Here is a 12,721-nt window from a genome sequence, read left to right on the forward strand (position 1 = left end):
ATGTGTGTGTGTGTGTGTGTGTGTGTGTGTGTGTGTGTGTGTGTGTGTGTGTGTGTGCGTGTGCGTGTGCGTGTGCGTGTGCGTGTGCGTGTGCGTGTGCGTGTGCGTGTGCGTGTGCGTGTGCGTGTGCGCGTGTGTGTGTGTGTGTGTGTAAACACACTATTTATTTCAATAAAAAAGTAGGGTACCTGAACTTGTATCTGTTCCATAACGTTTAACTGGCTGTATCATTATAGAACTAAACGGTGAACAGAGAATTCTACAAGCAGCATAAATCCCTTGGGAGAATCTTTATCTGAAGTGCCACTGCTGAGACTATTTCTAGAATGGCACTGTTTTCTTGTGATGCAAATGAGTATCTCTTATAGCACTTGTCTGCAGCTAGTTCTTCTAAAACAGAAAATACTATGCATCCATTCAAAATATAACAAAATTCCAGATGTAGGGATTGTCCAAGGAGAACACTGAGACATGCAACATATACTATGTACATATAGAAAACTAATATATATCTCATCCTTCCCCTGATGAAATGATTATGACAAGACAGTTTTTACTGGTGAAAATTATGAAAGTAAGACCCATCCACATCTTTAAAAAGGGCGAGAGAATAAAAGCAACGGACATTCACTCAATCAACTTCCTGATCTTACATGGGGCCAAAGAGCAGAACGGACAATATTTCCTGTACAATATTTACATCATGAACTATGAGGAATCTTCTAACTATAAAAATACACCCTATATTAACCATTTAAGTGTGGACAACAGTAACTCTGAAAATATATTTCACAGGAATAATCATGAATTAAATGCATTTCTGGAACATTTCATGCCATTCACACCCAATCCATACCTCAATGCTTTTTTTCTTGTTATTTTTTTGGTATACAGCCATGGTAACTCAAGCTTGTAGTAATGAACACATAAACAAAACCATGTTAAAACCATGTAAGTGAATGTGGACATTGGAAATCCAATGGAAAAATGCTAACAAAACCATAAGTGTTTTTACTAAAATAAGATGTTAAAATTTAGTTTTACAAAGGACAGCTAAAATGTTATTAAAATTATTCATTCTTAAACTGGCATTTCATAAATAAGAGAGCTTTATCACAATTAAATTATATCTACTGTCATGTTTTAGTAAAAGTACATATTTTTTTTTACAGAATGTGTCCACCATTAATATTACAATACAGAGCCCCATCTGAACCTGCAGTATGAATACTCAGATTATTTTGAAATTATGTATATTTGAAAGAATTATCAAACACTATTATATTAAAAATCCATTTACAACCCAGTTTCATATGAATACTGGAATTTCCTCGGCACATGGCACTACCTTCTCGATGTTTGTTTTTCTGAAGCCACATCATGCATTACACTTTTTTACAAGTGTGGCAAAAAGTTCAGAGCAGACAATTAGTTCCATAGCCTACAAATTATGATGATAAAAACTGTTCATTCAATTCAATGCATTTCCTAAACAAGCAGTTATTACTACCTACTACAGTTTAGGCCTTGATTTCAGCTATTTGCAAGTGAGAAAATGTACCTTCATTGGTAAACAGTTGAAACAATCACACTAATGCAAAGAAAAAATATAGTGATATGTTCTTCTCTTCAACCATATGAATACAACTCTTCTGTAAGCTGCTTAGACATACCTGAGTTGTCAAAGGTGTGTTAAATACAGCATGACTGACTGGGGAGTCTTTCATTCAGAATGCAGCAATATTTAATTTTCATACCACATAGCAGCATCTTACTCAATTCCAATACGAAAACAATTCAAAAGGAAATCATAGCACACAAGTCAGAAAATTGTCTCTATCCGCAATACCCACCTGCTAATGTGAATCTGCACTCATTAAATTTCTTACATTCTTACATTCACTCAACTGGAGCTCTTATCACATCTATATTCATTCACTTATTTGAACACAAAAAATGTATAATGTATAAAAACAGGAGAATTTTTTTACATATAAAAGTAAGTATCTAGTGAGAGGGTCTGATGTTGGAAGATTGAATTGCATACAATCCTCCAGATTTTTTTTTTTTATCTATGGTATGATGTTAAAAAATATAAAAGTACTTCAGTACACATTGACTACATAATGGTTACTCTATAATTTAGTTTTTTTTATCTTTTGCTATAAAAACATACTTCCTAAGACAGGATATACATGACATTTGGGCTGTCATAAACCCAGCATATATGTACATCAAAGCACCTCTAGCATCTTGGTTTTTTATGAGTATTCTGTCTACTGACTTGTGTTTCCTGGGAGTACTTCACTGTTATCGTCTGTATCATACTTTTACTTCTCAGTCTAAAACTGCACTGGAAGAGCAAGTGAACAGTCCTCTACTAGCTTATTTCTCATGTCCCTGTTAAGAAATTCCTTAATAAATAACTTTTTTCTTTCTACATACAGTACCTGAGAAAATGTAAAAGTAAAAAGTAATAATAATAATAATGATAATGAGAATATTAATACTAGTAATATCGGTAATAGTGATAATAATAACATAATAATGATAATGATAATAATAATAATAATGATAAAAAATAACATTAACATTAATAATAACAATAATAATTATAAATAATGATGATAACAGTAATAAAAAAAGTTACTACCACATGGCTTTCATGAGTTCAATCACAACCCGAACTCACCTTCAAGAACCCATTACCCCAAGGCTCAGCTCATCTACTCTACCAGTTTACAGGAACTTTTAGAAAGACTGGAGCAGAGACCACTGCACGACACATCTGACCTGTCCGCTTTAGTGTGAGATATAGGCACGCCAGGTTACTTTAAACGTATGGTCTGGAAGATGGTCGCTGGAAGCCACCAGTTGTATATGAGGAATGCCATGTATCCTCCACTAAGCCACAATGTATTTTGCTCCAACTCCTTCTTGTATGCAATAATGAACCAAGAAATTAAACTTGAGCACAATTTTCTGACTGAAACTTAAAAATAGCTATGACTAATCTTTATTAATAATAACAAATGCAGCTAAAATAAAATGGCACCATTAATAACGAGTGACTCCTTCTATGTAAAACATGACTATTCCACCAAATATTGAGATGAATTAAAAATAGACAAATGTCTATTGACTCACATTAGACTGGTCTGCTTAATCAGACAAAGTAATTTATTTACATTTTCTTAAAAGTTTGCCAAATATAGTAATGATATGATACATTGCATGATTACAGTATTCATTTTGTGACAAATTATTGTTGTGAAAACCTAAATATTAATGTGTATAAAATAATAACAAGCTTCACTCATATCACACATTTGATATGTCCTATGCTATCCTTACTTGCAGTCAAGTTCATAGAAATACATTCCAAAACTGAATGGATCAAAGCTCTTTTAAAGAGCATATTATTTTCTGGGGCACCAGAGCTCAGTCCATGAATCTACTTTTAACTTCTAACATTAACACTAACTCATGAACATTGCATTGAACAACTTCCCCTAGCTATCACACTGATTAAAAAAAATGAAATGGTAACAAAGTATCATAAATGTCTATGCAAAGCTAAGGAAATTGATAATAAAAAGTTTAGTCACACTGTTTTAACTAGACACCTTTTTTATGACCTGTTACAAGTGACACTTGAAAAAAAGTTAAAAAAAAACAAATGCACAATAATAACAATATAAATACCGAGTATTTCCTAATTAGCTACTATTGTTAGCTTCCTATTTTTTCAATCTGTCTGTATTTTTTCCTTTGCATGGATACCTTGTCCTTGAAGAGCACAGGATCGAGGCGTAAGTTAGAATGTTTTAGTGGAATATGACCTAATAATGAAGCAAATGTGTTCAGGCAGACGCTGCGCTGGTGGAAGTGACTGGGGTCCGTCCACACCCATCTGGAAGAAGAGGGAAGAAATTCAGTATGATATGTTATTCCTTCAGTCATGTAAAACGATAATTATCAAAATAAAAACACATCTTATTGTACAAATATGGTCATAAAATCCAAATAATAACATCAATAAATGTATATTCATACATATATTTATATCTATCTATTAGTCTGCCTACCCATGTATGTACGTGTATAATTTTTGTCTACATTTTTTTCACACAACAAAAATATATTCATCATGAATGGACATCTTGTGCAGCTGTTGATGATTTCACAGAATATTTAATTCCCTGAATTCCTTGAATTATCTGTCTGAGTCAGAACAATGCTCTGGCAATATCAACAACTTGAAAAGGATATTTTCCCATTCATTTATCCCTTCCTGGACATACCTTGCTTCAGAGGAATAATCCTTGTATTGTTTACGCTGGGTAAGCTTGATGGGCGGCCGGCGGATCACAGCTGATACAAGGAAATTCATAAGTATATCATCACAATTCTTGGTAGTGGATACAGTGGAGAGGAGACCGGATGGTGACTGGTGAGTGTACACATGCTGCCAGTAACGGTGATAGACCGCAGCCCCAGTCAGCACCATTGAGTACGAATTGGTCCATCTGCTGGTGTAGCTCCAGCCAGCCTGAGAAGAGACAGTGTGTGAAATTAAGGAAATTTCCCTTATACTTTAAAATATAAAAAAAATCTGAGCAGCTGCATTAATATAACAACAAATTATACATATATATACATATATATACATGAACACAAGCACAAACACAATCACGTGAACACAAAAATGAAAATGAAACTAGCCACAATGAATATCAATTCTCATTGTGGCTAGTTTCATTTTCATATATATACATATATATATACATATATATACATATATATACATATACATATATATATATATATATATATATATATATATATATATATATATATATATATATATATATATACATATATACATATACATATATATACATATATAAACATATACATATATACATATATATATGACCTTTCTCAGTTTATCAACTTCACCTTCCATACATATATATATCAAAGCTACTATCAACTCACTGTAATAAAAAAAATCAACACATTATCACTAAAACCTTTCCTACAACCCCCAATCCATAAAACAGCATGATGTATGTTGTACATCATCTAAAAATCCAGCTCTTCTTCCCCCCTCACCTTGGCATCATCCCAGTGGTGAGACCGGGCAGGGTAGCCAACAATCCGCTCGGGGAAAGTCCGCCAGACTGTAAAGGCAAAGTCCAGCTCATCTGTGGTTAGCGTGACGTCCTCATCTAGTGAGAAAACTGCATCGGTCGTGATGAGTGGATGTGGCTGATGTCGGGCTGAGATTGAGCGGTCGGGGGGCACAACCACGTGCACCGGGACACTCCCTCCCGGTATTCGGTTCTCCGTGGGGGGAGTCTGGCTGCTCGTCCACACCACGATTATCTGAAGTAAAGGAAAAATATCAAATTGCTGAAAAAATAGACCTCAAAATTGCCATTCTCTTGCAAGGATGACAAGTGGGAGTGGTCCCAAAAGCTACAAGATACCAGCCAAACAATGAGAACCACTAGGGGTGCTTCCTATCTACTGCCATTACTTTGAAGGCATATTCACGATACATTAACATCATCTCAACCTGACGATAAAGAAGCCTTACCTTTTCCACAAACTTGCTGCGAGCAATGTTCTTGACCAGCTTGTACAGCGGAGTCGTCTGGGTAAGACCTGTGCCCCCGTGCGTGACTGAGATGACTGCCGTGTACCTGAAACAAAACCCAATAATGGTCACCATGATCTCCATCAAGCCATCGAACAAATGACCCCAAAATGACCCCATCATTTTCCAAAGGACCATCCAAAATTCTGAGAAAGCAAGAGAGAGAGAGAGAGAGAGAGAGAGAGAGAGAGAGAGAGAGAGAGAGGAGAGAGAGAGAGAGAGAGAGAGAGAGAGAAAGAGAAAGAGAGAAAGAGAGAGAGAGAGAGAGACAGAGAGAGAGAGTACGGAGAAAGAGTCAGAGAGAAGAAGAAGAAGAAGAAGAAGAAGAAGAAGAAGAAGAAGAAGAAGAAGAAGAAGAAGAAGAAGAAGAAGAAGAAGAAGAAGAAGACGAAGAAGAAGAAGAAGAAGAAGAAGAAGACGAAAGAAGAAAGACGAAGAAGGAAAGAAGAAGAAAAAAGAAAGAAGAAGAAGGAGAAAAAGAAGAAGCTATAAAACCCTTCTCAAAAGCCCAGCAACTCACCTCGGGCTAGGACTGATGCCCAGCGACGTCAAGTAGAAGGGGAAGTGCGGCAGGTAGTCTGAGAAGGAGAGGTTGACCGCCAGAGATCCCGGGGAGGAGTTCCACACGGCCAGAGACCTCGCCCTGTGCCTCCTTACTCTATCTGCAACTATCTGCAAGTCCAAGTCCTCGTTAGAGTCACGTGTGATAGGGATGTGCCTTCTGGGTAAGTTATACTTGTGAAATGATTACCGTAACTACCATTTCAGGGGCTTTGAATAACTATGCATCCGAAAAAGGGGAAAAAACGAGGAAAACAATTGCTTGTGTTCGATTTCATTCTGAGTAGAGACAGTGAAGTCCCTATCCGTACGGCTAGTAACTACTCTACTCTCGCTGGAAGAGAATCGTGACATGGCGCTGGAATCATTCATCAGATGCTTTTGATTTTACTTTGGTGTGTGTGTGTGTGTGGGGGGGGGGGGCGTGGGTGTGTACGTGCGTGTATGCGTATGGGTATGTGTGTATGCGTATGCGCGTGTGGGTGTGCGGGTACGCGCGTGAGTTTTGGGTGACGGTGTGCGTGTGCGTGTGGGTGTGTGTGTGTGTGGGAGGGTTTGCGCGTGAGGGTGTGCATGTGCGCGCGTGTGTGAGTGACTCAGTGACAATGAACACATGTGTTTGTATTAATAAATGAGTTATATTTGATATTACACCTTTAAACTTAGTCAGATCAACTAACGCGATCTCTTCTGCACAGCAATAACATAAACAAGCGATAAAGACAGCTCTGCCGGCGCCACTCACCTCTAGCGTAGAAAAGACGATCTTCTGGATGGAGGAGAAGTACTGGTTCCACATGAGCTGCGTCTGCTGCCTCATCTGCAGGATCTGGGAGGCGTTGATGGAGCGGACCATGTCGGGGACCTGCGCCGGGAAACGCTCTCGTCAGTCTCGGGAACGGACACAACCTCCGCAAATTATTCGCCAGCAAATATTACAAAAACAAACAAAACAAAAAACGGGCTGCCTCTGAGCCCCCGAGGCGCCGCGCCCTCACCTGCAGCAGGAGCCTTTCGTCGGCCCAGAGGGCGGAACGGCTCCAGTCGATGACCTCGCTGAAGGGCAGCTCCCAGCCATTGGCCAGCAGGACGGGCACGCAGCCGGCCTGCAGCACCTCCAGGAACCTGAAGGAGCCGAGGCGGCGTCCGCGGGGCACCAGGCAGAAGGTCGAGTTCCGCAGGAGCACCTCGTAGTCATATCTGAGGAAAGGGAAACACGTTAGCGCCTCGTCTTTGCTCAAGGGAAAACGATAATGGTAATCATAAAATGGTAGTGATAATGCATAACAATGGCAAGCATTACATAAACAAGCTCATAGCAAACAACTGATTATATCTGTTGCAACTGGAAGGCACTGATATCAATCTGACCGAGCACACAAGACGATGTCAACGATGATACCAAGTGCAATACATCTTTTGTGGAGTTTTATTCATATCCCAGTTTTCGCAAGGACTTCTCATTACAGGCCATAAATCTGAACGAGTGAGGGGATACCGTGCACAATAAAGGCAAAGCGGCAAGAACAAAGAGTGTGATCAAAGGCACACGATGCCGGACCGTAAAAATGCAAAACGACACTCATAACGCAACTATCGCTATAAAGTCGCTTTTTCGTGGTTCAGCGGTTTTATCTACTTATCCGCCCGAGCTTTCTACCTCAAGCACAGACGAAAACGAAAGCACAACTGACGTAATCTCAAATACTTCGCCCATGCATTAAAATTTGGACCTTCTAAACCTCCTCCTCTGTCTGCTTTATGCATATTCTCTTATTTTACAGTTTTAACCCGAGTCGACCAGCAGGAAACGGCCGCAGCGAAGACCATACAGGGCTAGGGGGTGGGGGTGGGGGAGGGGGGGCATCCACCAAGGATAACAGAAATCGTGTTCTGGACCGACAAAGAAAACGCAGCCGAGTGTGGTTATCGGCAGGGGAGACTCAAGCCTTATACGACTCCCGTTCTCCTGTCGATACCGCCCAATACATCATCCTGATTGCCTCTGACGCCGACACAGCGTCCCCGTCGCAGGGAGGCCTTCTCCTGCACGAGGGACGGACGCGTGTGGCGGATCCCGACTCCTCGCGCCCCTGCCCCTGCCTTGCCCCTGCCCCTGCTTTGCCCAAATCCAAGATTTCTCCTGAGGTAAGGCTGGCAGTGCCGAGGGTAGGTCTGGCCGAAGCCTGGACGGAGCGTGGGCGCCTCACGCCGTCCGCCTCGGCCTCCCTCCCACGTGGGTGATGCGACCTGGTACTCCATCTTCGCCCCGGACCCGCGAGCAAGCACAGCCCCAACCCCCCGCTTCCGTTGAGGCGACGATCCCGACGAAAGCGAGAGGAAACCAGCCCTTAACTAAGCGCCGACGTCCCGGCTCGCTAGACCCGGCGCGAGCGGACTTCCCGTGGCTACGCCCATCGTGGCCGCCCCCCCCATAAAAGAGCCAGTGCCCCCCCCTCCCCCTCCCCTAAAAAGTATTCAAGGAGAAGCATTTATATCCTGACACGAAAAAAAAAAAAAAACACAATATAGACAAGACGGCGCGAGTTCAGCATACACGCAAACACTACATCAACGTAAAGCAACGGACTACATTAGCGTTAACACTGTTCAAACAAACAGCAGGCGTACCCCCTCTCCCCCCCCTCTCCTCCCCGGGACTCATGCCCCGTAGTACACACCGCCGCCGCCCACTCCGGCAGCCGGCACCGCGCGGTCCGGCTCGAGCCACCTTGGCCCTCGCCTCCACAGCCCCGACGCTCACTCGGCCACACGCTGAATAAACAAGCAAAGTTCTCTTCTCGTCCGTCTCGAGGTACTGCTGCTTGCATCGCTGCCTGACTGCATGTCTAATTGTTTCTGCTCTTCTGCTTGTCTTCCTGCTGCTTGCCTACGTGTCTGCTTGTCTACGTACCGAACTGCATGTCCTGTCTGTCTCTCTGTCTGTCCATCCCCTGCATATCTGAGTATTTGCTAATCTGTTTGTATGTCCGTCTTTCCAGTACACATATCCACCTGTGAATCCATCTGCTTTTTGCTTTGTCTATCCGTCTGCAGGAAGTTCTGTCAGGTTCTCTGCCCACCTGTTCTCTTCCCCGGCTGTCTACCAGCTTGCGGTCCTGTGCCCCTCCCCATCGCCCCCCCCCCATGGCAAAGGACCTCCACGCCCCCCCCCCCCTGGCAAAGGTCCTCCACGCCCCATTCAGCAGTGCCACGCGAGCCGTAGATCCCACAGCCCTTGTAACTCTACTCGCCGCCGCAGCTGCTCCGCGCCCAGCGAATGAAAAAAAGAGAAAAGTGGGCGGAGATGGCATATAATCTTCGGATGTGGTGGCCGACTATCCTGCTGCGATAAATAATTCCAGCGCGGGCATTCGTGCAGAAAAAAGCGTACGTTCTGAAAAGAAGAGGGCGAGCGGAAGAGAGAGGGGCGAGTAGACACAACTGCAGGGCCAAATGCAAGACAAGTCGTGCATGAAACTGAGAGCAGCTCTTAACCAGCGCAAACGCGCCATGTCTAATCATTCTCTCTCTGTGTCTGTGTCTGTCTGTATGCCATTCATTCATTCAGTCAGTCTGACTGCCTGCCAATATCTGTCTTTGTCTGTCTGTGTCTGTTTGTCTGTCTGTCTGCCAGCCTCTCTCTCGCAATACACACATGCCCTCCCGCATCCTCGCTAACCCCAAATCCCTCTCTTCGTGGAAACCCCGGCACATGTTATGCCTTCAGCCCCGACACATTTCCGACAAGTCTAAGGCGTCGCTCTTCCCAGAAGCATGTCCACTCGCCCCCTCTCCCTCTCCCCTCTTCGCCCCTCTCCTCGTCACTCTCCCCTCTTCGCCCCTCTCCTCGTCACTCTCCCCTCTTCGCCCCTCTCCTCGTCCCTCTCCCCTCTCTCCCTTCGCTCCCTCTCCTCGTCCTCCCCTTCCTCTTCGCCTCCTCTCCTCGTCCTCTCTCCCCTTTCGCCCCTCTCGTCCTCTCTCCCCTTCTCTCGCTCCTCGTCACTTTCCCTTCTCCTCTTCGTCTCTTCTCCTCGTCCCTTTCTCCTCTTCGTCCCTCTCCCCTCTTTCGTCTCTCTTCCTCGTCACTCTCCTTCGCTCCCTTTTCTCGTCACTCTCCTCTCCTTCGCCCTCTCCCTGTCCCCTCCCTCTCCTCTTCGCCCCTCTCCTCGTCCTCTCCCCGTTCTTCGCTCACTCTCCCTCGTCCCTCTTCTCCTCTATTCACTTTCCTCCTCGTCCTCTCCCCTCTCCCTCTTCTTCGCCCCCTCTCCCTCGTCCCTCTTCGCCCTCTCCCCGTCTTCGCCCCTCTCCTCGTCCTCCTCTTCCTCCTCTCGCCTCCTCTCTTCGCCTCGTCCCTTTCCCTTTGTCCCTCTCTCTTTCCCCCCCTCATGTCCCTCCTCCCTTCCTTCGAACCCCTCTCCCCTTCGCCCCTCTCCTCGTCACTCTCCCCTCTTCGCTCCCTCTTGCCCACCCTCTCCCCTCACTATCGTCTCCATCCCGCTGACCATCACCTTCGCCACCAATCACCGCCATCTACATCAGGTGTCGTTCCCTTTCCGACCGAGGGCGGGTGTCAACATGGGCCAGGCAGCCAGATAACGCTACCTCCCTCCCTCTCCCCCTGCCCTCCCTTCTCTCTCCCTCTCCCCCTCTCTCCCCTTCCCTTCCCTTCTCTCTCCTCCTCCCCTTCCTTTCCCTCTCCCCCTTCCTTCCCTTCCCTCTCCCCTTCTATCCCTTCCTTCCCTCTTCTCCTCCCCATTCCTTCCTCCACCCTTCCCTCTCCTATTCCTCTTGCTAGCGGATCGCACTGTGCATGTCCACCACGTCACCCATAATAACACTGTCTGCACCACAAACTCAAACAGGGGAATTAAAGACAAAAAGAAGAAGAAAAAAAGTAAAATGCAGAACTAAAAAAAGAAAAAGAAAAGAAAAGAAAAAAACTATAAAACCCGGCTACAAACCCACGTCCAGAAGCATCGCACACACCACGATAAGCATGAAAATAGATCGCAAGACAAGCAGACGCATCCCCACCACCCCTCCTCTCCTCCTTCCCCCTCTTCCCTCTCCTCCCCTCTTCCCCACCCTCCGCCCAACGACCGAGAGACAACGCGAGAAGAGCACCCCCCTCCTCCTCCTCCTTCTCCCCCCTCAGCCCGCCCGCGAAAAGGAGAGAGAGAGATTGGCGAGGGAAATAATGACAGTAATTAGCGGACGGCGGACGGAGTACCTCGATCGGGCGACGAGCAAATCACGGTGCGAGGCGGACTTCTGTGGAATCAAATCGCGATAAAACACACCGGGCCCTCACGCACCCTGTGGTGGCGAGGGGGGGGGGGATGCTGGTGGGATTGGGGGAAGAGGGGGAGGAGGAGGAGGAGGAGGAGGAGAACAGGGATAAGGAGAGAGAGAAGAAAATAAGAAACGAAGGGGAAGGGGCGATAAAAGGAAGAGGAGGAGGAGGAGGAGGAGGAGAAGGAGGAGGAGGAGGAGGAGGAGGAGGAGGAGGAGGAGGAGGTGGTGGTGGAGAAGGACAAGGATAAGTGAAAAGGGAGAGAAAAAATAAGGAACGGAAGGGGAAGAGGAAGGGCGAAGGAAGAGGAGGGGAACAGGGATAAGGAGGAGAAAAAAATAAGGGACGAAGGAGAAGGGAAGAGCGAAGGAAGAGGAGGAGGAGGAGAACAAGGATAAGGAAGAGAGAGAGAGAGAGAAAACAAAATAAGGAACAAAGGGGGAGGGGAGGACGAAGGAAGAGAAAAGAAACAGGATAAAGAAAAAGAGAGAGGGGAATAGAAGCGTGAGAAGGAGACCCCGAGACGCGTCGCCCCAGGCTAAGGAGAGAGAATTTCTCGCCTCGAGAAACTGCTCCTCGACCTTCAACATTTACGAGATTCCACAATTACTGTCAGATTTACAATGATCAAGTAGGAGCATGTGGCCTCGCGTGACACAGTTCAAGTCGCTTCTTCAATACTAACCAGTCTCGCTCCCTCCCTCCTCCCCGCCCCCCCTAATCCTCCTCGTCCTCTATCTCTCTCTCTTCACCTCCCCTCTCCTCCTCCTCTCTCTCTTCCCTCTCTCCTCCCTCCTCTATCTCTTCCCTCTCTCCAACCTCCTCTCTCTCCTCCCTCCTTCCTTTTCCCTCCCCTCTCCTCTCTCCCCTCTCCCCTCTCCTCTCTCCCCACCCCGCCCCCTCTCCCCCGCCGCGGCGCCGCCCAATAATCTGCCCGCTCCCCCGCGCCGCAACCCTTTCCCCGAAGAAGCAAAGCCTAAGCCCCCGGCAGATTCCAGCGCGCACTCCGCTGATAAGAGCGACGTCCTCCCGAGGGCAAGGCGCCACGGGACGGCAGAGGGAGATGGGGGAGAGGGGGGGAGGGCGCATGACGTCACGGCGCCCGTCATGTCCTGCCCTCCCCGGCCCTGACTCAGCCGTGTCAACACCGCCAGGCACGCCCGCACCTTCGCCCCGCCCGCAAACACAAACATCTCCAT

The 12,721-nt window shown here is 45.8% G+C and overlaps 1 protein-coding gene across 1 annotated transcript; it reads right to left on the reverse strand.

Annotated features, from left to right (window-relative positions):
* Nucleotides 1-1,008: 1,008 nt before the first annotated feature.
* Nucleotides 1,009-7,663, reverse strand: ttv (exostosin glycosyltransferase 1 ttv). Its single transcript, XM_070116464.1, has 8 exons — nt 7,641-7,663; nt 7,225-7,426; nt 6,972-7,091; nt 6,186-6,337; nt 5,606-5,711; nt 5,119-5,391; nt 4,305-4,552; nt 1,009-3,913 (listed from the first exon to the last, which is right to left on the reverse strand). The coding sequence occupies exons 1-8, from the start codon at nt 7,661-7,663 to the stop codon at nt 3,733-3,735; spliced, it is 1,305 nt and encodes a 434-aa protein (XP_069972565.1). The 3' UTR covers nt 1,009-3,732.
* Nucleotides 7,664-12,721: the final 5,058 nt, after the last annotated feature.

Source organism: Penaeus vannamei, chromosome 39 (assembly GCF_042767895.1).
Source record: "Penaeus vannamei isolate JL-2024 chromosome 39, ASM4276789v1, whole genome shotgun sequence".
NCBI lineage: Eukaryota > Metazoa > Arthropoda > Malacostraca > Decapoda > Penaeidae > Penaeus > Penaeus vannamei.

Coding starts and splice junctions, on each gene's coding strand:
- ttv (XM_070116464.1), bottom strand. CDS start 7,663: ATGAATAAAACTCCACAAAAGAT. Junction 4,553..5,118: donor ACCACTGGGATGATGCCAAG/GTGAGGGGGGAA, acceptor GTCTCTTCTCAG/GCTGGCTGGAGCTACACCAG. Junction 3,914..4,304: donor GATTATTCCTCTGAAGCAAG/GTATGTCCAGGA, acceptor CTCTTCTTCCAG/ATGGGTGTGGACGGACCCCA.